Below are 24,902 nucleotides of genomic sequence, written 5' to 3' on the forward strand. Positions count from 1 at the left end.
GCAATAGAATGCATTGATCTGTCAAAAGTGACTGTTTAGTGTTGTGTGGCGGAGACCTGTCCTCAATACCTTCTTTTTTAGTAAAAAAAAAATGCAAACTTTTTTTTTCTTTGATACTATGTCTGATCAAGAAAACACTTCAACACCTTCTTCAGGACTCTATACCTGTCTTGCTTGTCAAGTTGCCTTTCAGTCAGCTGAAGGCCAACGCAACCACTACCGTTCTGACTGGCACAGATATAACCTGAAAAGAAAAGTAGTGAACCTTCCTCCTGTCACTTCTGACCAATTTAGTGCCAAGACAAAAGGTAAGCATATCCGCCTATATAGGGTCACTTATAGCCTATTAGCTCAAGAAGTACAAGAAACAGAACAACAAAAAGCAATCGAAACCACTAACAATTATTGTGCAACTTGCCGTAAATCGTTTGGCTCAAGTAACCAATATGAGAACCACATTCAATCCAAGAAACACAAGGAAATGGTCACCAAGCAAGCATCTAGACCCGCCAAGGCTACCACCAGCACACCTAAGGAAAAAGAAGTCGATCTTCGCATTACAGAGGAAACAACAGAAGAGGAAATGTTGGCCATGATTGATGAAAAGATCAAGACAGCACCCCGTTTAGAAGAAACAGACTGTCTCTTTTGTACATACCAATCAAATACATTTGAAGAGAACATGACACATATGACAAACGTCCACAGTCTTTTTATTCCTGATATTGAATACTTGGTAGATTTAAGGGGTTTGATTCGTTATTTGGGTGAAAAGATCACTGTTGGTAATGTGTGTATCTTTTGTAATGGTAAAGGAAAGAATATGCGTTCTGTGGATGCTGTTCGAAAACATATGGTAAGTGAATGCGGTTCAATCAATAGCTAAGCATTGTTGTTCTAGAATGACAAAGGTCATTGTAAAATTGCTTATGATGAAGATGATGATGCTGCTGAATTGGTTGATTTCTATGACTTTTCTTCTTCTTATCCTCAAGTGGAAGAACAAGAGAATGTCGACATTGATGCGGAGTTGGAAGGACTTACAGCACAATTGAGCTTAGCTGATGATGAAATGTCATTGGTCTTGCCTAATGGTAATGTTGTTGGACATCGTCATATGAAACGTTACTATGATCAAAAATTGAAGCCAGAAGAGGTAAGCGAGTAACACAGCTTAAGCACCCAGAAAAAAAAAAAACTCATACACTCTATATAGACACGGGATTCCATTTTGATCAACAAATTGATCGGTCAATATTCGGAGTCGCCTGCTTTTGAATCCATGCGTAACAACAACCAAAGATTATTGATCACAGATGGTGGTCGTAGAAACATGCGTCCAACAGAAGCCTTTAAAGACCTCCGTAACCAACACGAATACACGACACGCGTTGGTATTAATCAAAACAGACTACAAAAGCATTTCAGAATTCAAATTATTTAGAATAAATTACCACTTTATCGTATATGTGTATGTGTGTGTGTGTATGTGTAAATACCTGGTTTTTGTACTTTATTAAAGGTCGTACGAGATCATGCAATTTAATACAAACACAAATAAATGATTTCTGTTTGAGGCCAAAAAGTCTATAACAAGTTAAAAGATGTCAAAAAAAGAAAAAGGACCTGAAAAAGAGAAATACATATAAAAGAACACTTCAAGAGCCTGTCTCTTTTTTCTTTATCCAAACAACAGTACTTTCCTTATGAAGTTCTCTCTCGTTTCCTCTTGCGTTGCCCTCGTTGTCATGGCTATGGCAGCTGAAGCTGCTCCTTCCGGTAACAAGCTTTCCATTCCTTTGACCAAAAATGAGAACTTCAAGCCCAATGCCAGAGCCTCCCTTGCCAAAGCTAGAGCAAAGTACATCAAGCACATCATTAACCCTCTCCATGGTACTCCTGCCAACGTTACCACTGATGCTACTGGCTCTGTTCCTGTTGTTGACTATGGAAATGATCTCGAATACTATGGTGTTGTTGGCATTGGTACCCCAGAACAAAAGTTCAAGTTGGACTTTGACACTGGTTCTAGTGATCTCTGGATTGGTAAGCAACGAAAAAAAAAAAAAAAAAAAAAAAAAAAAAAAAAAAAAAAAAAAAAAACCATGGCACCTAGTTTTCTCATGTTGTATGTATGTAGCTTCTACCTTGTGTGCCTCTTGCACAACTCACACTCGTTACGACTCTACCAAGTCTAGCACCTACAAGGCCGATGGCCGTGCTTGGTCTATCTCTTACGGTGATGGTTCTACTGCCAGCGGTATTCTTGCTACTGACACTGTCAACTTGGGTGGTCTCAAGATCCAAGGTCAAACGATCGAATTGGCCAAGAAAGAATCCAGCTCTTTTGCCAGCGACCCCATTGACGGTCTCTTGGGTCTCGGTTTCAACACGATCACTACTGTCCGTGGCATCAAGACGCCTGTTGACAACTTGATCAGCCAAGGCTTGATTTCTTCTCCCATCTACGGTGTCTACCTCGGCAAGGCCTCCAGAGGCGGTGGAGGTGAATATCTCTTTGGTGGCTACGATTCCTCCAAGTTCAGCGGTAGTTTGAAGACTGTGCCTGTCAACAAGTCTCAAGGTTACTGGGGTATCACTGTAGGCGGTCTTACTGCTGGTGGTAAGAGCGTGGCTAGTTCTTTCTCTGGTATTCTTGACACTGGTACCACTCTCTTGCTCTTGACGGATGCTGTTGCTGACCGAGTTGCTGCTGCCTATGGTGCTACTGCCAACAGCGACGGTACTTACCTTATCAACTGTAACACAGCCAACTTTGCTCCTCTTGTGTTTACCATCAACGGTGCTACTTTCCAGATCCCTGCCTCTGACTTGGTGTATGAAAAGAGCGGCAGTACCTGTTTCGCTTCCTTTGCCAAGGGTGGTCTTAGCTTTGCTATCTTGGGTGATACTTTCTTGAAGAACAACTATGTTGTCTTTAACCAACAAGTGCCTCAAGTCCAGATTGCTCCTGTTAGAGCTTAAGTTATTTTTGTAATAAATTATTTATTTCGCTTTATCCGTTGCTTGGTATCATTGTAACGATTGTTTGAATTTCAAGTGTATATATATATATATCATTCTACAGTGAAATTAACATGATAGAACAATATGTACTATTTGTGTAATCATATATATATATAAACAAAAGAAAAAAGTGGTATATAGATATGAAATTAACGGAATTCATAGCTTGTAGAACCATGATCAGAGACATGATCCAATGTAAGTTCTTGAAACCAATCTTTATGATGGCGAAAGAAATAAAAGCCCTTGATACGATTGGTAGAGCGTTGATAGCAAATATAATAGAAACCAGCAAAGCTTGCACCGTGAATGGCACTGACATGATGGTTAGGCACCAAAAACAATTCTTTCCAGCGCATATAGATAAAATCATCATCTGCTTTTGTACTGTCAAATACAAAACTATCTTGATTAAACACATCTATATAGGGCTTAAATGAAGGGAATTTTTTCTAATTGCCATGTCAGTCATCATCATCATGATCAAAGATACAACTTTACCCAATGCAATAAATCACTCTGTTGATCTGCTTGCCATTTCCTAGTATGGAAAGAATGCTTGGGACCAATGATTTCTGCCCCAAAGAAAGTCTAAACAAAACAAAAATAAAAAATCAGCATGTCGGTTGTTGTCTTGATGTACTTGCAGTCAATTCGGGGAACTCACTTGTTAGTCCCTTGATCTTGAGATAACCACATAAAGTGCTCTCCTTTATATCAACATGCTATGGATTCATAAGTTCATGCTATGTTGTTTACCACTTACTAATAATTCCACATTGACTTCATAACTGGCTGTTCCACATTTCTGCGTACCATGAAACATGGAGCCAGCATAAAGACCCGTCATGCTTATAGGACGCAATCTTGTTTCTGAAATACTGACAGGCTTGTCTTCATGTTCTCTTCTGGCATGAAGCAATGAACTCTTTTTACAAAGTAGATTGGTTTCTATAGCGTCATGCATAATACATGACGTTTCTTTTAACTGTTGTGGTTTAGTTTTGATTTGAGTAGTTTGAAAAGTAGAAGGTATTGGCATAATGTTGTAAGATGAACAAGAAGAATAAAATAAAGGATTGTTTGGGAGAAAATAACTTTATTGGTGCATAAGCATACCCACGCACAATTTTTTAATGCAACCTTTCAAGTCACCAGTCTTATTATTTTTTTAAGCTTTTTTTTTTGTTTTCACGAAGCGGCACCACGATGGAAGACGATGATCAAAAACAAGTAAGATCATGGTTGATCAGTACACATACTCAGTTCTCTATAGCAATTATTAACAGCTATTTGGTACTCGGTCAATGAGATAGCAAAACATGAAGGTAAGCAAATCTAGAATTTTACTTGATATTCTGACTCAAGAATAGCACAATCATTAGGAAAAGAAGTCTCTGAAGCCTTTGTAGCTTCATTAGCAGAGATAGTACTTGAACAAATGCGTAAATAACAGAAATCACGCGTTTTTTTTTTTTGTTAGTAACTCTTCATAGAAACCATGGCAATGGACCTAGAAGCCTTTGCAACGTAAGTATACAACGATTGAGAATATAGATATTGATGCTGTACTAGACATGCAAGACGTGCTGTTATATCTATGGACGATGTGAAGGTAAAATTACAAGTTGAGAGTGGTCGTACTAATTTTCATGCAAATAAAAATAAAATAAATCAGCTGTGTGCTCGACGTAATGATAGTCTGGTAAAAATGAATAATTAGCCGGTTTACGTATTGACTTTGATAGTATGCCATGATCTCAGAAGCAGCCAAAGACATTCAGGAAGAAGCAAGCAGTAAACGAAAAAAGAAATAACGGTTTATTGAATAAAATTACAAGAGTTTATGATCATCATTCACATGCATCATTTGTGTGCGAAGATCATCTGCATGTGTACAACCCACTGCATTGGTTTCTACACCAGGAAATAAGCCTTTGACAACACCTGCCAATGGGGGAACAGAGACTTGTTCTTGAGGTACTTCAGCAGACGATCTTCGTCTTTGTTTCTCTTCTTGTTTAGGTCTTTCTTCTTCTGTTGCAGAGTTACGGCGAGTGATCCTTTTCTCTCTTCGTTCATGAACAGCGTCCTTGACAAATCCAGCTACATCTTTGACATAGCCTACTAACCCTAATTTCTCGGGAGAAAGACTGTGTTGAGATAATTTATGGTCATGTTCAACAGGAGGTGTATGGATAACGTGCGTATGTTCATAAGGTTTTTGGTTGGGTGCTAATGCCATATCCACAGGCATATGGTTAGGAAGTTCACTATTCATTGTTTTTAAGAATAAGAAAAAGAAGAAAAAGAAAATACGGTTATTCCCGGGGCTTTCTATTTCTAAAGGAAAATTCATGCAGGCATTTTCTCAGACCATTACGAAAATGACATCAGAATTCATTGGGCTTTTTTTATGGGGTTTTGATAGATGTATCTTTGAGGAGACATAAAGAGCTGTCTATCTATAGTAGTATCCTAGTGATACGGGCTAAGAGTATTAGAAATGTATACATGATTGATACTGATACCAACCATGATAAAACTATAACATGTATGAACTTTAGTGTCACAAGTCACCTTTTCCGAGGCTATTTAAAAGCACGATGTCGACAATTCAAATGAAATAAACTGATGTATAGTTAAGAGAGTATTTTGACATGTTTTGAATCAACTACTGATGAATGAAAAAAGTGAGAATGATTTTACTAGTAAAGGCAGTTTGTTATGCTCATTTTTGAACAAACCAAGCTAGCATCAGTCTACAAAATATGTTTTTTTTTTAGCATCAGTAATCATTGAGACATGTTTGGCTCATGAAAACATGAATGCAATTTTCGACCCATTATGCCTTATGATACCCTTACGATTTTACATCAAAATCAGAAAATGATCTGTAGCTCATCATACAAGCAACTTTTATTATGACAATCTATGGCAAAAAATGTTCCTCTTGCATTACTAAACATGCTCCAAGTGTTGAATTTGAAAAAAGCATTTTAAAAAAAGTACACAACGCGTGTAAAACCCTGTAAACTATTTTACGCGTTATCTCATGAATACTCATAGTAAACAGCGCGTTTCTATTGCATCTTTGGGCTCTAAGTACTAACCCCCCCCCCACTTTTCTTAAGGCGCCAAATTGATTAGACTTGATCTTGATGTATTTCTAGATGGCTTCTTGTTTTTTGAGCGAAATACAGCCCAAAAGACACTCAACAGCTTCAACATCAAAAAGTGCTATAAAAGTGATTTTCAGATAGCCAATGTATTCTGTATACAAGGTCTAATGTTAAGATGGTATCTAACTCACAAAAACGACAAGATTACCGTCCTCAGAGACCAAAATAATAGCTTTTTAGCTGTGAAAATGATATAGCTACTCTAATTGATAGTACTCTTTGCTGCCAGTTGATGATAGATCAGTACCAATAATATTATTTTTAAAAGCTTCATTTAGGGTGTCTCTGCCAATATAAACCAATCTTGATTTGGATCAGTATTGATCTACAAACTGAGAATCAAAGTTCATTTATGAGCATAAAAAAGCATATATACTACATACGACAAGTAACTTAAACTTAAACTTCTAATCAGGAGTTGCGAACGTAAGCATGGTGTATTTTGATAGTTCTTTGTAAGCTTCATTGAACAGTTCAAATAGACCTTGAATTGACCTAATATTGGTTAAAAAATCAGAGACTTAAGAATTTGTCATGCTGCAATAATCACGCTTCAATTGAAGGAAGAGCAATCTTTATGTATCACTTGAAAGCTCATTATTTATGAAATATAATGGTGTGACTAAGACTATATTTGGATCACATCGAATCAAGAGATCAACAGTCGAAGCGTAAGGTAGACTATAGAAATACACACTTGCTATATCTCTATAGTTTTGGGCTATAAAATGCTCAAGATCAGGACAAGTCAACCTCAAATACAAAGTTATTAGAGCCAGTAACCACTCAAGAATTGTTATGCATCATTAACTCAAAAAATGTATTGTAATAAATACAGAAGTCCATTGATATTCACTATAGCTCATGAACAATAGAATCTACAAAATCAAACAAGGTTAGCGAGACAGGTTACTATGATGACAACTTTTATATAAAGCATTGAAAGTATTCAGGTATCCACTTATTGAAGTGGGCTTGTGACAGCTGTTCAGAGACTGTCAATTTTTTTCCAAGTGCACAATGGCCTTCAGTTACGCGTGTGAGCCTTTGTTATGTTTTTTTTTTTTTTTTTTTTTTTTTTTTTTTTTTTTTTTTTTTTTTTTTTTACTTTTTAAATAATGTCCTTTCCACCACCTATTCACTCACCTATCAATGGAAAAAGAATATATGAAACTTACCTAGATAGTGCGAGGTGGACAGTAGATAATACCGAAAGTAGATACCAACGTTTATTAGACGTAAGAATTAAGTTTATTTGATATAGAACTAATAGCATACTTTAGACTCCAGGAAGAAGAAGTATTCTCAAGGCACATACACCACTTAGATATAATTCACCATTATTTCAACACGAACAAGAGTAAGTTCATCTTTATCTTTGTATCTTCTTATCATTATTTGCTAGAAAGAGACGTGAACGACTAGAAGAAAAAAAAAGAGTAAGCTTTGCACCTGATGCTCACTTAAGGTAAGGTTACACACTGAATTTATTTGTTTGTGTTCATGCTTTGCATATAGAGTATTTAGAGAAGATTCACCTGATATCAACACTCGTAATGTACCCAACATCATTGAAGAAACAGAGCCTTCCATGTTAATGAGTGACGTGTTTGGTTCTTCTCCTTTATTCAACCACCAAGATACCAAAAGCCCTGTTTCGAGAATTATAGGATCACCTTTGGATCAAAGAAAAAGGTAATTCAGAATGAAACGACACAACAAACTTATTAGATATAGACGACCTGATTTATTTGGAAGTCCACCTAGTAGCACAAGAAGTATTCGACAAAGAACAGGTGGCCATCCACCAAGTTTGTTGCAGAGGATGTATGAAGATGATCATGAAGACGAGACGAATGTGACAGTCAGTAATCAAGGTGAATCTGATTTAATGCAGTATCTCGGTCTTCAACATCAACAAGTGTCACGTGGTTTGTTTGATGAAGAGGAAGAAGAGGAAGAGGAGGAACAAAACAAGCTAGAAAAACCCTCTCAGGAAGACATGACAACAGATAGTATGATGATCACTCAAGTCATTAAACCCCCTAAAGTAGAAAAAAGAGCCTCAGCACCGTCTGATGATCAAATGGAAGTTGTTGAAGAGTATGATGTACCACTGGCACCCGAAGGAGACGACGATTCAATGCAGATTACACAAGAAATATCGTCCTTTCATAGAGAACCCAGCATCACATTCAGCCCACTTCGCCCATCTTTACCACAAGACTCTCCATCTGCATCGCCTATGCGTTCACGGTCATCTTCAATCTCTTACAGCCCTTTCCGTCCGCCCTCCATTTCCAATCATTCACTTCGTTCACAATCCATGCCATACAGCCCACTTCGTCCTTCATCCACAGCATTGACAGCATCACCATCCAAGGCCTTTTCAGCCAAAAGCCCCTCATCTGCATATTCTCCTAGCAAATCGTTTTATTTACATGATAAATCACCTAGTTTACACTCTAGACGTAGTCTAAGCGTTGAATCAGACCATGTCTTTTCTCATGATAATAATACAAGTACGTATACAACTTCTTGATATTATGACTGATTATTTTCAGACCTTTTAGAAGAAGAGTTTTCTGGCCTTTACGATTCATCTATCGACAATGTAATTTATAGTTACATACAATCTACTATACTAAACCTCAACTTGATAGACTGTAGTAGACACAAACATTAGCTTGCTAGATTTTCTTAGATACGTCGGCATTGATTTTCCAGAGCCTGTGGTTCCAAAACTATCTATACGTGAAACTGATTTTGATGCAGATGACAGTAAGTGGAATTTGTAACGAGACATTAGTTGATCATGATGGCTATGCATAGAAAGTACATCTGAAGCGCAACAAGCTATTGCATATACATGTATATTACCGCAACTTGAATTTTTTGAATCGGTAGGATATGAGAATAGAGATACTGGCTTGATTGACAGATTGATTAGGCAATTGTTCAGATCAACAGTCTAATTGAACGATCCAAAGAAAAGATTGAAGGCATTGAACAAGATATCAATCAAGCCAATCCTCAATTCTTTTCGGAATTTAGAGAAGGCAGTGTAGAACTCCGGTTAACAATGGAGCGTCGATTTGAAAAGCTTAAAGAATATGCTCGTTTAAAAGCCACAATTGCATGGCTGGAATGGTTTTCCAATACATGGACGCCACTGATAGATACACTTGAAGAGCATCGTAATAGCTTAGAAAAAGACCAGGAATCGATACGTCAATTTGAAGACATAATTCGAGAAAGAGTGGCAGATATTGGTGCTTATCATACGGAATTGTTACGAGTATTGAAGGAATTACAGGAAAAAGAGATTAAGCATAATTCGCTGGACAGTAAACGATTAAAAAAACTACAAGAAGAGATTGAACAACAGCGGTAAACAATTCTACAAAAAAAAGTATGTGTTACTCATAATGTTGATCTAGCAATACAATGCAAAGTTACGAGAAACAAATTGCGACGCTTGAAAGTGAAGAACATGAGCTTGAGGAAAAGACAGTATCACTAAATGAACAAAAGCAATATTTACTTGAGTCTATCGAAAACTCAAACGTTACGTTGCGTGAACATCCTTATGTGACAGAAAAAGAATTTGTGGCTGCTGCTGACACATACAATCGATGTATAGAAATTCATGATTACCAATTAGAACAACATAATGATCGCATCATGCAGTTCAGTATGAGTGGTGGAATCCATATCACTTGTGATCGCATACAATTACAAAATAGAGGCGAAAAGGCCGTCTTGATTCAATTGCTGGACAGTCGAGAACGAGAATTAGGTCCTTTGGCCGAACTTGTGCATGGTCTCAAAATAGTTGTTCGAAACAAATGGGACATCAATGAGGTAGGTGTTTTTGATGTTGTCTATATGTATTTACAAGTTGCATAGATCACACAAGATATTGCTATATACTGGAATCGAGTAGGAATGATGCAATATGAACTAAAAGAGCTGCAACGAAGGTTTTGGGTCAAGATAGAAGCATTAGAGTTTGCTAGCCTAGTGGATGATTCAGGCTTTTCTTGTGAGATTTGCATGACGAGTTTTATAGGAAAAGCAAAGTTTACAGTCGCATTTCAAGTCAAACCAAAAGACGTGCTTAATTATCCTGCACTGGATTTAAATACATTGGAAGTCAAATTACATTATGGCGATATTACGTAAGCTTGAATCCTGATTTTACAATTATCTAATGCTTTTCTTTTTTTCAGTCAGGAAGGACTAGAGTCTTCTTTAACAAAAGCTATAGGTGAAACAGGCTTTACAAGTTTAGTTGATACACTTAGAGACATTCTTGATCAAATTTCAATACCCAAAAAATAAAATATAAAAGACCAGACCAAACTGCTCTTGTTGTTGGTGGTATCAACTTGTACTGTACATAATTTACTATTTTTTTTATTGATTCCAACTCTACTAAAGTTTGGAAAAAAGAACAGTTGCCCTCTGATTAAAAATGTATTTATCTTTATTCAATATAATTCAAATTATTATTCAGTAACAGAATAAATTTCATAATGTGTTTGATGATCTTTCTCTAGAGAAACTGTTCCTGAGGCACTAACAGAAAGATAACCATCACTACCGGCCTCGCGAATATGATGATGACTTCCATGTTGTTCAAAGTACCAAACAGTGCCTTTACATTCACCTAACTCAAGGCCGTTACCCCAAATGTTGAGGCAAGTGTTGGGATCAGCAACGCTTTGAACCTTGAATTGGCTGCTGTCGCCGGTTGGAAGCAACTTGAAAAGAGATTCTTTTGCAAAAGTGTTCTTTGTCTGAACAGCCTTGAGTTGTTTAGCAGTAGAAGAGAACTGAATGACTTGACCGTCTATTGTCTTGAATGCTAATTTACGACCCTCAGTAACAGCACCACGAATTCGACGAGAACCAGCTTCGACAACAGGATAGACTTGTTTACCATAAGGAGGGGTTGTCTTGGGCTCAAGAATAAGTGCTTCACACATCTCAGTCGAATCCCAGACACCAAGGATTTGAGCAGGCTTTTGGACAGGAGCGAATTCAGGAATAGAGAAGTCAGGATTGTCAAAGTCAAAAGCATTGATAAGGTTAGATGCTGTCTTGCGAGCCCAAGGCGAAATATTATTGGCAGGAGCAATATATTGACCATTGCCGTTTTTGCCGACCCATTCTTCCATAAACTTTAGTGTAGATGTATGATCTGACGTTTCACTAAATACGTTACCACCACGAGTATAAGGGGAGATAATAACCATAGGAACACGAGGACCAAAACCAATAGGCACCTTTCCGCCTACAAACTTGTCTGTTACCCATTCATTGGCAGGGGCTTGTGGTGGAATGACATGGTCAAAGTAACCTCCAGATTCATCATAGTTGATAAAGAGAGCAGTTTCTTTCCAGTTAGCACCGTGAGTGACAGCATTCACTACTTGTTGTTGAAGCCAGGAACCAGCCAAAGGAGTATTGGTAGGATGTTCAGAGAGTTCTCTCGGGCCAACAATGATACTGAATTGTGGAAGAGTACCTTCCTTGGCAGCTTTGTAAAACGCATCAAGACCTAAAAATCCAAGACCTTTGGTTTTTTCTGGGCCGTCAGGAAGATCTCTCCAGTACTTGAACCAAGCCAAAGCATTGTCATCAAAATTGTCTTTGTCTTGATACACCTGCCATGTTACGTTAGCTGCAGTCAAGACCTCGGGATAGGTTTGCCATTCATAGCGTATATTTTGAGAATTGTCTTCCATCACAAAGTTATTGGGAGGACCATGATTAGTACCAGACACCCAGACAGCACGATTAGGATCAGTAGAACCAATCACAGATTGGAAATACATATCAGCAATAGTGAATTCATCAGCAAGGCTGTAAAGGAATGGAATTTGAGTTCGGTTCAAGTAGCCCATAGAATTGGGGGAGTTACCATCTGGCCAGTTGTTGTTTTTACCATTGTTCAATGCATTGTGGTTAGCAGTCCAGCCATTAGAGCCACCAGCAGTACAACCTGCTCGCTTTCCTTTAAATTGAAAAGGTAAGAGATACTTGGTGCCATTCTTAATATCAGTGCTTTTGGAACAAGGTTGATACAGTAGATTCAAACCATTAGACTGTATACCGATGTTAGGATCAGTAAAACCACGAACACCTGACATGGTACCATAATAGTTGTCAAAAGAACGATTTTCCTATAGAAACGGTGATTAATTGACATGTATACACATGTATACATTTGCGCTTTATACCTGCATGAAATAAACAACATGCTTAATCTTTTCAAGACCGGGAATGCGAGTGACTTTGGAATCAGTAGCCTTTGATAAAGCAGGTGCAGCTTCAATGAATGAAGCCATCAACAAGATAGCAGCGCCAGTAATTGAAGCAAGATGCATTAGAGAAATAGGTTGAATTGGATTTGCATTCTGTTCTTCATCCTTGTATTTATACTTGTCCATTTTAACTTTACAATATAAATGGTTCAACATCATGGATGTTTAATGAATTATGATTGAATAGTGTAGGAATACAGTTCATTTCTGCATAATAGCTCTCAATTGAGTGAATACTATTTGTATCAAGTGTCAATGCATGTCAATGATGCTATACAATGATTGGCTCTTTGTAGCATTTTTGTCTAGTAAGCATTAAATGTTTAAATATGTCTCGTTTTGATAAATGGTTTCTTTCCCTGTATTTAAGCAGTAACTCTTTTTTGTTTTCAATTGACCTGCATAGGAATCACAAGCTAGTATAATGTCTCTTTGGTTATGTTTCTAGTCGAATACTAACTTGGTTTAATCTATCGAAGAGAGAAATCAAGTAATGTTTTACAGAAACTATAATGTCGTCTTACTGTAGCAACATTTTTTTTTTCATTTATTAATGATGACGCCATGGATAGACTGTTATGCCATTTGACTTAGTCATGACAATACAAAGATTACCAAAAAAAAAAAAAAAAAAAAAAAAAAAAAAAAAAGACTCAAGTATATATGAATGTAACAGGTCAGTGGGTGTTAATGAATGATTCTCTAGCTCAAAAAATAAAAAACAAACGGATAAAGCGTTATTTGAACTATGCGTTTTGTTGTATTCTAGACATAATCTTACTATCTATAGTATTTTCATCCGAGCAACATTAATACATTTTTGTTCACTAATGGTGTAACTATAGCTTTATCATAGAATTGTTGTATTCTCTCTCTCTTTTTTAACTCTTCGCTTTTGTTTCGCTTGAAATAAATATCACCAAACTAGACCGCATACTACATACACATTTTTGCTAGCTCGTATTGAACAAAAATTGGTTTCTTTATACGATCGGATTTGAGTGGTTTTGTGTATGACAATCATCATGGTATGAAGAGCCCAGGGGAGAACTTAGACTGTGTAACGCATGGTCATTAAGGAATATATTGATTTGTCAAGTCAGCATTTTGGCAAGACAAGACTAAAGATTGAGTCTTACAAGATCTTGGGGCGGCATATACTTCCCCATCTACATCTTTTTGAGTACCATAGTGCTTCAATTGCTTCAAACAAGAGTATGTCTTCTCTTCCGATTACTAATTGTCATTAATAGCATCTCTATATAAATCAAAAATTGCCGCTTAAACAGAATGTTGCTTATATTCATACTTTGTTTACCAATTAGACTAGTGCACTAATATCTTAAGTACAAGTATATAGCATGACTAGCAGACAATTAAGTGATGTGTATACAAAGGCAAAATGACGATAATTGCATATATGCCTTTTATGTCATAGACTTAATATAAACAAACTATCAAATACATATATCCCAATTCCAAGTCTTTCGACTATCAAAAACGTATATTTTCTCTTTAAATGTATATTTTTCAAACAGACTTACACACGTGTGGTGAATGGTTTTATTCTGTTTGATAGAATTCAAGTTGAACCTGACTTTGTGTAACGCATGGGCAATATAAGGAATTCTGATTTGGTAAAAACGCATTAATCAATCGTTATCTCTAAATAAGAAATTTCTGTCTATAGACGCTCATGCACATCAATGAAGGGCTCTGATTTGGCACCCTTTTTATGCTACAGACTGTATAGAATATGTTATAAATTTGTGATTTCTTACTTTTTTCTTTTCTTTTCTTAATTTACTTTTTCACAATGCTTCCCACTTTTAAAGAACAAGAATACCATTTGTTGCCCAAACATAACGCGTCAGATGAAAAGTCCAGATATGATGAAGAGTTCATGTTGAGCAGTGGCACATCGTCTTCTTCTAATTCTACCGATGATGATGGCATTCGAGAAAGAATACCTCATAGAACACTATTAAAGGGTGTCAAAGAGCATGTTGAAGAACATTTTGATCGGCCTGAACTTGTCCGAGACTGTATTCTAGGTTTATCAGATGGTTTGACTGTTCCTTTTGCTCTTGCAGCTGGTCTCTCGAGTCTAGGTGATAGTCGCATTGTGATATATGGTGGTTTAGCAGGTAAATCATATTTTTATTATGCCATGACTAATGATATCAGAGCTGGTTTCTGGTGCTATATCTATGGGACTTGGTGGTTATTTAGCAGCAAAATCTGAGGCTGATCATTATCATACAGAGCGTGAGAGAGAAGGTAATACAAACAACTTGGCCTTTTTAAGTTATTTTTTTCTTATTTTGGTATTTAATGATCGTAGCACGAGAAGTCGAATTATATCCTAAGGAAGAAGAAGAGGAAATCATAGAGTTATTTGAACCTTATGGCTTAGACCGCGAATCTATGGAACCCATGATGGTACGCTTTAGACAAAATACAGAAAAGTTTGTTGATTTTATGATGCGATTTGAACTAAACCTCGAACTGCCTGATCCTAATCGAAGTTGGGTACGTATAAGCTTTGTTAGGTTGTTTAGATGACTAATGATTTGCAGATCTCTGCTTTAACTATTGGTCTGTCTTATTTGCTTGGCGGTGTGATTCCTCTACTTCCTTATTTATTTATCAGCAATACGGTGAATGCATTGTATACATCTTGCTTTGTTACTTCTCTTACATTATTCTGCTTTGGCTATCTAAAAAGTATTTATTTAAGGCCCAAACAAGCACTCATTGGGGCTATTCAGACGCTGCTTATAGGGGCAGTTGCAGCAGCATCCAGCTACGGTATTGTGGCATTTGTCAATTACTCAAATGAGAGCATGGCAAAAAGTTAATTTTTTTATTGTAATAATAGTTTGAACATCCGCATTATTTTTAGCTATCATTGTATTGTCATTTTTTCTTTATTTAATTAATTTTTTTTTTTTTTTTTTGCTGCTTAACACATTATTTGTTTTTTTAGTCTTGGTTGTTTTGTTTATCTTTCTGTATTTAACTTCCTGTTGTTTATTTTTGTGTTTTCTTTGTTATGTTTAAGAACTTAAAAAAAGTCTTGGCAGCCACTAATTTTTTTTATAGTTGCGCGCATTGCTTGTTCAGAATAAACTGGGATTGAATTGGTGTAACGTAACTAATGGAATAAGGGCTTATTTAATTTTTGTCTTGTCTCTTTCTTTCTTTTTTTTTTTTTTCTTCTGTTATTACTTTTCTTTAAACTTCATGCTACACATATGCACCTGGAGACAACTGTTGTTTTTTGGCATATTTTCACAACTTTTTCTCAGCGCTTTTTGTAGAAAGCTATATTGTGTCCAACATGACTCGGACCCTCACAATAGCTCATTGCAGACTTGTTTAGGTTCGAGAAGTCGACCGATTTCAGTAGCCACACTGACTAATTCGACATCGATTACTATCAATCAAAATGCCATTTATTACGATTTGAACTGTAAAGCAAGCGACTCTGACTGTGCTGGAGTGCGAGCAACCTTTGACAAAGCAATTGACATTATCACTTCTGTGTTTGAATTTGAAGCGCCTTTATATATCAATGCATCTTTTGTCAGCTTTTGCCAAGAACATAACGATTGTAACCACGATAGTACTATGACTTCCATTGGTCAGGCTTACCCAACACTCTCTTATATCATGGTAGACTCAACCGATAATATGACACGCATGTACCCTCAGGCACTATTGAAGCAGTTTACAGATCTAGCCGTCAAGCCAAACTGGGTACAATATGATATCAATGCAGAGTTCAACAATGAAATCAGCTGGTATTTTGTGGTAAATATACATCTTTTCTATGTAGATTATCCTTTTTTTTTTACTAAAATGTCATAGAATACTTCTGATGATATCAAAAGCAGTCAGACTGACTTTCTACGCAATGTTGTGCACGAACTAATGCATGGCCTTGGGTTTATGACCGCTTGGTCAGATGAACTCTATACATGTCTGTCTCCTTTATTTCCAGACAGTTTGAATCGCTTTATTACTCCCATTTCTCTCTCTACAATTAACAATAACAAGATCATGTCTGACTATAATAACAATCAACCATTTTGGGGCTTTGTTGAATTCCCATTTGACAAGCTCCTTAATTATGTCGATAGCAATACGTTCAAGCCTTTTTCGGATTTGACACGCTCACTCAATCATTTCGCCAACTCGAATACAACTTTCAGAAGCATGGTCGATTTTGCTAATGCATGGTACAAATCTGACGAATATACAGTTGCATCACAAGCTTACACAAAGTCGGTGACCAACCTCGATGTCTTGGCAGTCGTCAACAATGAGCCGGTGCTGTACCTTGAAACATCTTTAAACCCATTTTCAGCAGGATCGTCATTGTGTCACGTCAGTCAATCAAATTACTTGAATACAATAGAATACCTTATGGTCTACACAGCCAATACTGGTGTAAACTTGGAGCAACTCAACAAGATGTACTCTGGTGGTCCTTTTGGCCCAAAGCTGTTAAAAGTGCTTACCCAGCTTGGTTATGCTGTTCATTCAAACTACAACATGACTGCATCTAGACCTTCTTTGTCTTATTGGAATCCTAGTGATGGCTTAGTAGGAACCAATTCGAATCCTTCCCCTGCTCTTTCTGTAGATACGAGCGGACCTGCTTGTACACCAACAAATGCTGCTACCAATACAGCTAACGCTACATCGTCTAGTGTATCTCTTGGTCATGATAAAAGCTGGTTTTTATCATTGACTTTCTTGTTTATTTTACTATTATTGTCCTAATATGTGTACTATATCTATTTATACCTCTTATTCCTTTTTTTTAACACATAGAAAAAAAAACACCTTTTAATTATTACTTGTAAAGATTTTTTGATATTCCCTTTTTTTTTTTCGTAATACGATTATAAACAAACAGACACACTTTGGGTGGCATTTACTTTTTGTCACATTGATATGACTTTTAATCATAATCCTATTGTACGCGTTATTTATGTACTGATTAACATTGCTGGGTATATTATTAAGGTTCCATAACGTAGACAAAATATCATTTTGCCATATCAATTAAACAGTAGATGCCCTTATTGTTTTAGCAAGCCTCCCTAAAATTAAAGACACGAGATTCTTTTGTAAACATAATCAATTGGTCCAAAGAAATCAAGATAATACAGAAAAAGCGATAAAAGTCTACAGATGTTTTATACGTCTCGGCAGCCATGACAACAAGAAAATAGAAACAAAGGAATGTATAATAAAAAAAAAAGAATTAATTATAAGTTGAAAATTATGCTCACAGTAACAGCAACAAACAAGAAGGATGCTGTGTATTGACTATGAGCGCTACTTTCTAATCCTTGCTTCTTGAGCATGTCAACAAGTTCTCCATCAGCATTTTCTTGTTCATCTTTTGGTTTGGGAGAACTGTCAATGATTACAGCTTTTTGTCCTTGGCGATATCCAGCTTGGTTTAATGAGAATTTATCATGCACATATTCAGTGCTACTGGCAGCTATACAGCAACATCAGACTTCTTTTGTATCTTTCAAATCTACTTACATTTCTTGTAGGGAGTAGGATCGTTTAAGCAGCCATCCATTCGAACCATACTGTAGCCTTCTTCAGCAATCGTATTGATGATATGAGGTACAGCATCCAATGACCCTGTAAAGGGCAAGTCGTATTGAATTGAGATAAATGAGCCCTTGGCATCGTATGTATCCTTGTATTTCTTAAATGTGTCTGAATAGACTTGTTGAATGGAATTGGGCCCTGTAGCATCCTTCTTGAGGTAATCAAGACTATCCAGATTATAGTTGACAATAACAAACCCAAGCTCTCTCAACATGTTCTCGGTACGTACATCTTTTTCTTCAGTATAATGAAGACGCACGTATTTGGGCGCTACCTGAATGACACTTTCAACAGTATGAGCATTATTTAAGATATCGTTACGGAGTTCTTCATCAGATAAAGCAGAGGGATTATCACCAGGAACGCGATACGTCATACCAATAAAGTGGCCAGCATTGTAGATGTTTTGAAGGACCATTGCATATTGTTGAGTGTAAAGCCATGTAGCATTCACAAAGAAATTGGCACGAGCATCCGCCTTGTTTAATTGACGAGCAATTTTAGCACTAACATCACTCGGTCCTTCACTCTATTATGACTATAAGCTTATGCAAATTAGAATAAGAGAACGCTTACATAAGTTAAAGCAATTTGTCCTTGTGTTTTGCATCCAGTAATTTGAGATTGAGCCGAACTATTCTCTTCATGAGAAGCAGCAGTCAAAGTAGCTTTATACACATTAATTTCCGATCAAAAGCGTATTTTTATAACTTACCATTTTGAGCTTCAATCGCATTATTAGCGTTCATGTCTGTTGGTGGACCATGGTTTATAGGAAACTCTGTGTTTCGGTCTGGTCTTTGTTCAATTTCTTCTTGTTCTTCTAAACCTTGTTCAGCTGTATCGGCTTCTTCTTGTTCTTCTTCCTGTGGTGGTTCCTCTTCTTCTTCTTGTTGTGGAGGTGGAGGAGATAGTGGCATATCTTCTTCCATGTCTTCAACACGATTGGGTATTGCTTGAATATTTACTTGCTTCTTTTCTACTTGAATAACATCGCCTTCTTTAAGTTCATCTTTGAAGATAATACTTGCTAATGCAGAAAGTGGTAAAGGCGTCTCAATAGCATCCGAGACTGTTACTGTCCTAGTGCTTGTATGAGGAGCTTGAGCAGTGACTGCCTGCAATAAAATAAAAGAGAAGATGCCTGCTTAAAGCAATGAATTTATGTTTCACACATTGTGCTTTATCTACCTAATCGTTTGCAATACTTCATGTTGTTATAGAAACGAGATAAAAAGCTTTAGATTATACATTCTTCATATATAAACATAAAAAAAAAACTTCCTTTCTTACGGGAATTATTTTAGAGTCAAACATTTTATTTGTGATATATATATACAAACGTAACTTTACGAGCTTTTAAAAGAACTTACACGAGGGCCAATATTGTCATCACGGTTAGGGCGTCTGTTTCTTCTGTTAGGAGCAGGCGATGCATTTGAAGGAGAATTTTCAGGATCATCTGCTTTGGATTGTAACCAGCCAGGAACTTGTTGACTAGCACCTTGCAGTAATTTGACTAATTCACTTGAAAGGAATCGGTTACCATGGGTGAAAAATGCAGTAGCAATACCTGTGTTACCCGCACGTCCTGTACGACCAATACGATGAACATAGTCATCAATGTCGCTAGGTAAATCATACGAAATAACATGCTTTACATTAGGAATATCAAGACCTCGGGCAGCAACAGCTGTGGCAACCATGATAGGTGTTGTTCCTTTCCTAAACATATCAAGAGCAGCTTCACGCTCACTTTGTACACGGTCACCATGAATAGCTGTAGCAGCATGGTTGTTTTCATTTAAAAAGTCACATACAGTATCTGCCATGCGTTTTGTCTCTGTAAAGATCAACGTCAAGCCACTTTCGTCTTTGTGCTCTTCAAGCACTTGAATTAGTCTTGCGCGCTTTTCATCTTCTCTAAGCAACACAATGTTTTGAGTAATATTTTCTGATGTAGCACCAACACGACCCACAGACAAGAACACGTATTCTTTCATAAAGTCACGAGCAAGGGCTTGAATATTTTCAGGGAATGTAGCAGAGAACATGAGTGTTTGACGATCAGCAGGAGATGGCATATCTTCACCCTCGACGATACGTCTGACTTGAGGTTCAAAACCCATGTCAAGCATACGATCTGCTTCATCCAAGACCAAGTATTGAATATTTTGGAAAGACACTCGGCGACGTTCTAGAATATCTACCAATCGACCAGGTGTAGCAACCAACAGGTGACAGCCACGATCAATCAAACGCAGCTGTTGTTGAATATCTGCACCACCATAGGCTACACAAGGACGAACATAGGAACGATAGCAGAATTTTCTAGCCTCATTAAAGATCTGAGAAGCGAGTTCTCGAGTAGGAACAAGAATCAATGCTTGAGGATAGGATTTTCTGTAACTCTGGTAACCTTTTTTAATAGGAGGTTCTTGAGGATCTGGCTTAGGACCACGAGAAAACATGGCTGATAAAATAGGAAACAAGAACCCGGCTGTCTTACCAGAACCTGTTTGAGCACAAGCCATCAAGTCGTTTCCTTTCAGAACAATAGGCACAGAATGCTTTTGAACGGGTGTGGGAACTTTGTAACGAGCTAATTGGATATTGGTACGTAAATGGTTATCTAGTTGTGTATCTTCAAACGTAGTCAAAGCGTCTGAAGGATCATGGCCAACAACCTCAACAGGGATGTTGTCATATTTATCAAAATTGATACCAGAGTGAATAGTTTCTGTATTTGTGGCTGTACCAAATAGCTTGAGTTTTATTTCTTCATATTCTTCACCAAGTTCATGCTTGCCATCTTTCCAAATACCTCTGCCAGCTTCTTTGGTGTCTTTGGGTCGTTTGCCAGATTCATTCCAACCCAAGTTCTCTAATGTGACTGTGCCCCATTCACCTACTTTACTTGCTTTAGCAGGTGCGTCCCAGCCTTCAGAAGCTGGTTCTTTTTTAGGCTCTTGCTGCTGCCAAGTGTTGACTGATGGTTTTGTCTTTGAGTTTTGATCCCAGGCATTGGAAGTCGTAGTGTTCCAGCCATCATTCTTTTGTTCTGTCTTTGACTCTTGATGCCAATCATTTGTTGATGAGCAAGCAGTATTCCAGTCATTTGTTGATGAGGAAGCAATGTTCCGATAATTAGATGCCGCTTCATTCTTTTGCTTGATCTCAGGCTTTTGGTTCCAAGCATTGGGTTTAGTTGAGGCAACTGTACTCCAGCCATTTGGTTTGGCACTGTTCTCTACCTTCTGAGGCTTTTGATCCCAAGCATTGGCTGCATTACTCCAATCACTAGTACTGGATTGCAGTTGATTCCCCCAAGTAGCATTCAGTGACTTTTGTTGATGCCAACTAGTGTTTTGTCTCTGTTGTTGGTGTCCTCCACATCCATGACCTCTGCCTGACTGATAACCACCTCTTCCACGCGTTTTTCGAGTCTCGAAATCATTCATTTTATGTGTACGATTTCCCCAACCACCTGCTCTTTCTACTTGTGTATTCCATCTAAGATAGAATTAATAAAGAAAAAAAAAACAAGAGCACTATGTCTTGCCTTTGATCATTGGGATCTGATTTGACAGGTTTGTTCCACTCGTCGCTGTCTACAAGACGGTTTAAATATGCACGCATAGAAATCATACAAAGCAAATACCAAAGGATTCTACTAGTTTTTGATTTCGCCACTGACTCATAATGCAAATAAGAAAACAAAAAAGGAGAGAGAAAAGGACTTTTTTTAAGCGCGATTTTATTTACAGTGATTAATTGTCAATACGGGAAAGCATACAGTGTAAAGTGCGATGTACTTTTTCTAATTCATCAGAAACTTGAGCCTGTCCTTCTTCTTCATAAATGACAGAGTTCATTTCTGTATTTCTAAATGCGCCTTCATTATATTGAGAATCAATTTTACGAAGTCTGTCTTGTAGCTTTTCAACATCGTCCAGAGAGTATTTGGTATAAGAGAGACGATTGGATTCTTTGGCAATTTCCATCAATTCTTGGTGAACATCTTCAAGGCGCTTAACCATAGGCATTTTTTTTTGTTATGTGAGAAATATGATATAAAAAAAATTACAAAGAAGTGAATGGGTTTATATAGACACTTTTGTTTATTTTCACATAAATCTTGTGATGTTTTAGAGGATGGGAATTTATGCAAAAATAATAAGCTTTCAAAAGCAGTCAAATAATGCTAAAGAAGTATCGCCTGACTCTTTTGTTTTCTTAACTGTAAATGCGCCTAGTTAATTTTTTTTTTTGTATTTGGATCAGTTGTCTCTTGTACTTCTTTATATAACAAGAAGTAGAGAATAAAAAACAGGGTTTAAACTGAAACTATGGATCTAATACCCTTGTGGCTCTTTATTGGTCCTGAGAAAAAGAGTGTCAAAGAATAGTTAATAAACACACGCCACTCCATGTTCAATATGATGCCAGTAAATTAATGTAAAACCATGTTATGTCGCCTTATTATTTTAAATGCATACACACACACAGATATATATATATATACATGAATAGTAAAACTGTAAAATCAACACATCAAAATAGATGTATACCAGAAAGTTGGAAAATGAAACGCTTTCACATTGGAAAGTTCATGCGTCTGGAAAACCAATAGGATTAAAGAAACACATGCAGAGATGCTAAACTGTCAAGTCATTTATCAACAGTAAGACTATATTCTAATTCAACAGAATATACCTATAGATCAATTAATTTAATCTTTATGCTTCTCTCTATACTATTCAGATTCGATGCGTTGAACAACCGATACTGAATTTGGGTTCTTCCGGGACCCACTTTTTTTTTCCGCCAGTACTCGGTAATACATTGTGTTAAATTGAGTCTTAAATCTCTAAAGAGCAATAAATTTTTTTCCAAAGAAACTTTACATACAGAACCAATAACCTCGATCACTGCATTTAAAAGGAAAAAGTAGGAGTTTCTTTTTCTTTTTTTTTTTTTATTTTGTAAAGGAGTGTAATAAATATATCTTTAATTGCTTGTGTTTGATAAATGTTTACAAAAAAAGAGAAAGAAAAAAGGTTTTTTTTATCATATAAACACCGCTTAATAATATTTGTTGTAAATTTTTTTATAATTTTAAAATCCTCCCTTTTTCCTTCTCCCCCCTTTTTTTCTTTCTCTTTCTCTTTCCTCATTCTTTTTTTTCTTTACTTGACAATGGATAAAACATTAATTGAATACGATAAAAATTTACAAGACTTAGAACGTCAACGTGAACAGCTTGAACTGGTCATGCAAAAAATGGGACAAGAGTGGGAAGAGAGGTACATAACCATATATTTTTCAGGGCAAATACTCATACATATTATAGTGGTGCAGGCATAGGCTGGCTAGGATCTTTAGATCTTCCTACTGTCGATTCAGTATCTTCTGATACAACCAATACACCTAGTACAACAGTGACAGAAACATCTCTTAGTGAACTCACTAATGAGACTGTGCTTGATGCAACTATCTCACCATCGATACCAGATACCACTAGTAGCAAGGATGATATCAGCCATTGCAACTCACCCAAATCTGACTTATTAACCCTGTCTCATCAGCCATTATTCACCAATATTCTCTCACAAACAACAGGTCCTTCGCCTGAATATTTGCAATCTTTATTGAACGTGAATGAAGCTCTGCTGGCTCAGAGTCTAGCTAACAATACGACTCATCAAAGCCCTTCTACGCCCATGTTAACACCTGCTGAAGAAACGAATATGTTTGACAATAAAATAAACACATTAGTGATCACACCTGACAATCAAACACCCGACGACGCCGATAGCCCAAGTAGCGATTTTCAACAAAATACCCCTCGAGATTATATGGGTAATGTCAATCCTGAGACGGAAATGATTGTCTCGCCACTTGCATCAACAAGAAAACAACTGAATTCTTCGTCCAATAATGCCTCAATTCGATACTGAGCTTTTAAAGAAAAATGATACCCCCCATTTATCCTTAAAAAAAGAAAAAGAAAATTAAAGACTCTGTAATATTCCCTTCTAGTAATAAAAAAACCATTTGATTAACATGCCTGTCGATCTTTTTTTTTCTCTGCAGAAGAAAAAAAAGGAAAGGGGAAGACACTCCGCCTGTCAATTTTTTTAAAGTAATATGTTTTCAGATTGCGCAGCTACCTTGTTCACGGGAGACATTCTTTGACAATGACCCTAATTGTCATACGTTTTATTTGATGTTATTGATAACAAAATAAAGAAAAGGTCAAGCGATATTGTGTTACAACAGCGAAAACAATGGCATTTTCTTTTTTTTTTTTATAGAGATCGATGCTTGTTTCAATGCATGTAAATCGTTTCGTAAAGGAGAAGAAAGAGAAAGGGAGATCAAATTTATTTTATGGGCAGTTTATACTTTATGTATCAAATACGTCTTTGCAAAGTACTACAGAACATAAGCGATTGTTTTTTTTTTTTTTTTTTTTTTTTTTTTTTTTTTTTTTTGTGTGCCCATATGAATCATTGTTACGCGTCAATATAAAATATCATTGCCGAGGGTTGTAGAGATTTCTAATTACGGTGCGTCATCTATCTTTAGCATGTTTATAAATTAAATGTGCTCCAAACAACCAGATATATGTTGATCATGTCTACATATTAATTTACGTAATAAAGTTACACGTCTCAACCAAGAAAAGTGCTCCTTGTTATCTTGGACTTGAAAA

General features: G+C 36.7%; 13 protein-coding genes across 13 annotated transcripts; 7 read left to right on the forward strand and 6 right to left on the reverse strand.

Annotated features, from left to right (window-relative positions):
• Positions 1-67: 67 nt before the first annotated feature.
• Positions 68-1,719, forward strand: B0P05DRAFT_531936 (C2H2 type zinc-finger-domain-containing protein). The gene is made up of 4 exons (XM_051577031.1): positions 68-308; positions 351-856; positions 902-1,156; positions 1,217-1,719. Exons 1-4 carry the CDS (start codon positions 92-94, stop codon positions 1,442-1,444), a joined length of 1,206 nt encoding a protein of 401 aa, XP_051437298.1. The 5' UTR covers positions 68-91; the 3' UTR covers positions 1,445-1,719.
• A 29-nt stretch (positions 1,720-1,748) lies between these two features.
• On the forward strand, positions 1,749-2,985 carry B0P05DRAFT_569634 (extracellular aspartic proteinase; the record flags this gene model as incomplete). The annotated part of the gene is made up of 2 exons (XM_051581269.1): positions 1,749-2,046; positions 2,141-2,985. The coding sequence occupies 2 exons, from the start codon at positions 1,749-1,751 to the stop codon at positions 2,983-2,985; spliced, it is 1,143 nt and encodes a 380-aa protein (XP_051437299.1).
• On the reverse strand, positions 2,745-4,142 carry B0P05DRAFT_531941 (vacuolar import and degradation protein-domain-containing protein). Its single transcript, XM_051577032.1, has 4 exons — positions 3,794-4,142; positions 3,675-3,752; positions 3,529-3,618; positions 2,745-3,479 (listed from the first exon to the last, which is right to left on the reverse strand). Exons 1-4 carry the CDS (start codon positions 4,067-4,069, stop codon positions 3,177-3,179), a joined length of 747 nt encoding a protein of 248 aa, XP_051437300.1. The 5' UTR covers positions 4,070-4,142; the 3' UTR covers positions 2,745-3,176.
• Positions 4,143-4,179: 37 nt separating this feature from the next.
• On the forward strand, positions 4,180-4,877 carry B0P05DRAFT_531945 (kinetochore component CENP-S-domain-containing protein). The gene is made up of 7 exons (XM_051577033.1): positions 4,180-4,260; positions 4,304-4,355; positions 4,401-4,472; positions 4,524-4,557; positions 4,603-4,642; positions 4,706-4,732; positions 4,776-4,877. Exons 1-7 carry the CDS (start codon positions 4,237-4,239, stop codon positions 4,842-4,844), a joined length of 318 nt encoding a protein of 105 aa, XP_051437301.1. The 5' UTR covers positions 4,180-4,236; the 3' UTR covers positions 4,845-4,877.
• B0P05DRAFT_594936 (uncharacterized protein) lies at positions 4,862-5,338 on the reverse strand (the record flags this gene model as incomplete). Its single annotated transcript, XM_051583092.1, has 1 exon — positions 4,862-5,338. The coding sequence occupies exon 1, from the start codon at positions 5,306-5,308 to the stop codon at positions 4,862-4,864; it is 447 nt and encodes a 148-aa protein (XP_051437302.1). The 5' UTR covers positions 5,309-5,338.
• Positions 5,339-7,306: 1,968 nt separating this feature from the next.
• On the forward strand, positions 7,307-10,605 carry B0P05DRAFT_531950 (Spc7 kinetochore protein-domain-containing protein). The gene is made up of 11 exons (XM_051577034.1): positions 7,307-7,447; positions 7,493-7,677; positions 7,728-7,904; positions 7,947-8,731; positions 8,774-8,823; positions 8,873-8,990; positions 9,042-9,112; positions 9,160-9,599; positions 9,650-10,073; positions 10,119-10,390; positions 10,442-10,605. Exons 3-11 carry the CDS (start codon positions 7,801-7,803, stop codon positions 10,551-10,553), a joined length of 2,376 nt encoding a protein of 791 aa, XP_051437303.1. The 5' UTR covers positions 7,307-7,447; positions 7,493-7,677; positions 7,728-7,800; the 3' UTR covers positions 10,554-10,605.
• Positions 10,606-10,720: 115 nt separating this feature from the next.
• On the reverse strand, positions 10,721-12,604 carry B0P05DRAFT_465318 (phosphoesterase family-domain-containing protein; the record flags this gene model as incomplete). The annotated part of the gene is made up of 2 exons (XM_051574260.1): positions 10,721-12,400; positions 12,458-12,604. 2 exons carry the CDS (start codon positions 12,602-12,604, stop codon positions 10,721-10,723), a joined length of 1,827 nt encoding a protein of 608 aa, XP_051437304.1.
• Positions 12,605-14,357: 1,753 nt separating this feature from the next.
• On the forward strand, positions 14,358-15,402 carry B0P05DRAFT_465420 (VIT family-domain-containing protein; the record flags this gene model as incomplete). Its single annotated transcript, XM_051574268.1, has 4 exons — positions 14,358-14,688; positions 14,729-14,821; positions 14,886-15,073; positions 15,121-15,402. 4 exons carry the CDS (start codon positions 14,358-14,360, stop codon positions 15,400-15,402), a joined length of 894 nt encoding a protein of 297 aa, XP_051437305.1.
• A 772-nt stretch (positions 15,403-16,174) lies between these two features.
• Positions 16,175-17,332, forward strand: B0P05DRAFT_577981 (uncharacterized protein; the record flags this gene model as incomplete). The annotated part of the gene is made up of 2 exons (XM_051581824.1): positions 16,175-16,357; positions 16,415-17,332. 2 exons carry the CDS (start codon positions 16,175-16,177, stop codon positions 17,330-17,332), a joined length of 1,101 nt encoding a protein of 366 aa, XP_051437306.1.
• Positions 17,333-18,101: 769 nt separating this feature from the next.
• On the reverse strand, positions 18,102-18,808 carry B0P05DRAFT_465434 (uncharacterized protein; the record flags this gene model as incomplete). Its single annotated transcript, XM_051574269.1, has 2 exons — positions 18,102-18,713; positions 18,761-18,808. Coding segments are annotated over 2 exons (660 nt in total), but the record flags the coding sequence as incomplete, so codon positions are not given.
• A 464-nt stretch (positions 18,809-19,272) lies between these two features.
• B0P05DRAFT_371250 (P-loop containing nucleoside triphosphate hydrolase protein) lies at positions 19,273-21,903 on the reverse strand. Its single transcript, XM_051573662.1, has 5 exons — positions 21,846-21,903; positions 21,747-21,795; positions 19,478-21,697; positions 19,376-19,391; positions 19,273-19,328 (listed from the first exon to the last, which is right to left on the reverse strand). Exons 1-3 carry the CDS (start codon positions 21,883-21,885, stop codon positions 19,534-19,536), a joined length of 2,253 nt encoding a protein of 750 aa, XP_051437308.1. The 5' UTR covers positions 21,886-21,903; the 3' UTR covers positions 19,273-19,328; positions 19,376-19,391; positions 19,478-19,533.
• Positions 21,904-21,920: 17 nt separating this feature from the next.
• On the reverse strand, positions 21,921-22,238 carry B0P05DRAFT_531961 (uncharacterized protein). Its single transcript, XM_051577035.1, has one exon. It carries the CDS (start codon positions 22,228-22,230, stop codon positions 21,955-21,957), a length of 276 nt encoding a protein of 91 aa, XP_051437309.1. The 5' UTR covers positions 22,231-22,238; the 3' UTR covers positions 21,921-21,954.
• Positions 22,239-23,274: 1,036 nt separating this feature from the next.
• B0P05DRAFT_635414 (uncharacterized protein) lies at positions 23,275-24,257 on the forward strand. The gene is made up of 2 exons (XM_051583592.1): positions 23,275-23,490; positions 23,538-24,257. The coding sequence occupies exons 1-2, from the start codon at positions 23,384-23,386 to the stop codon at positions 24,142-24,144; spliced, it is 714 nt and encodes a 237-aa protein (XP_051437310.1). The 5' UTR covers positions 23,275-23,383; the 3' UTR covers positions 24,145-24,257.
• The last annotated feature ends 645 nt before the right edge of the window (positions 24,258-24,902 follow it).

The sequence above is a fragment of the Gilbertella persicaria genome, assembly GCF_025201335.1.
Source record: "Gilbertella persicaria strain CBS 190.32 chromosome Unknown B0P05scaffold_9, whole genome shotgun sequence".
NCBI lineage: Eukaryota > Fungi > Mucoromycota > Mucoromycetes > Mucorales > Choanephoraceae > Gilbertella > Gilbertella persicaria.

Coding starts and splice junctions, on each gene's coding strand:
- B0P05DRAFT_531936 (XM_051577031.1), top strand. CDS start 92: ATGCAAACTTTTTTTTTCTTTGATACTATGTCTGATCAAGAAAACACT. Junction 857..901: donor ATGCTGTTCGAAAACATATG/GTAAGTGAATGC, acceptor TTGTTGTTCTAG/AATGACAAAGGTCATTGTAA. Junction 1,157..1,216: donor AAAAATTGAAGCCAGAAGAG/GTAAGCGAGTAA, acceptor CACTCTATATAG/ACACGGGATTCCATTTTGAT.
- B0P05DRAFT_531941 (XM_051577032.1), bottom strand. CDS start 4,069: ATGCCAATACCTTCTACTTTTCAAACTACTCAAATCAAAACTAAACCA. Junction 3,753..3,793: donor AAGTCAATGTGGAATTATTA/GTAAGTGGTAAA, acceptor ATGAATCCATAG/CATGTTGATATAAAGGAGAG. Junction 3,619..3,674: donor GTGAGTTCCCCGAATTGACT/GCAAGTACATCA, acceptor TGTTTTGTTTAG/ACTTTCTTTGGGGCAGAAAT.
- B0P05DRAFT_531945 (XM_051577033.1), top strand. CDS start 4,237: ATGGAAGACGATGATCAAAAACAA. Junction 4,473..4,523: donor GATAGTACTTGAACAAATGC/GTAAATAACAGA, acceptor AACTCTTCATAG/AAACCATGGCAATGGACCTA. Junction 4,733..4,775: donor CTCGACGTAATGATAGTCTG/GTAAAAATGAAT, acceptor TGACTTTGATAG/TATGCCATGATCTCAGAAGC.
- B0P05DRAFT_531950 (XM_051577034.1), top strand. CDS start 7,801: ATGTTAATGAGTGACGTGTTTGGTTCTTCTCCTTTATTCAACCACCAA. Junction 8,991..9,041: donor TGATTTTGATGCAGATGACA/GTAAGTGGAATT, acceptor GGCTATGCATAG/AAAGTACATCTGAAGCGCAA. Junction 10,391..10,441: donor TTACATTATGGCGATATTAC/GTAAGCTTGAAT, acceptor TCTTTTTTTCAG/TCAGGAAGGACTAGAGTCTT.
- B0P05DRAFT_371250 (XM_051573662.1), bottom strand. CDS start 21,885: ATGAGTCAGTGGCGAAATCAAAAACTAGTAGAATCCTTTG. Junction 21,796..21,845: donor AAAACTAGTAGAATCCTTTG/GTATTTGCTTTG, acceptor ACCGTCTTGTAG/ACAGCGACGAGTGGAACAAA. Junction 21,698..21,746: donor TCAGATCCCAATGATCAAAG/GCAAGACATAGT, acceptor ATTCTATCTTAG/ATGGAATACACAAGTAGAAA.
- B0P05DRAFT_531961 (XM_051577035.1), bottom strand. CDS start 22,230: ATGCCTATGGTTAAGCGCCTTGAAGATGTTCACCAAGAATTGATGGAA.
- B0P05DRAFT_635414 (XM_051583592.1), top strand. CDS start 23,384: ATGGATAAAACATTAATTGAATACGATAAAAATTTACAAGACTTAGAA. Junction 23,491..23,537: donor GGACAAGAGTGGGAAGAGAG/GTACATAACCAT, acceptor TACATATTATAG/TGGTGCAGGCATAGGCTGGC.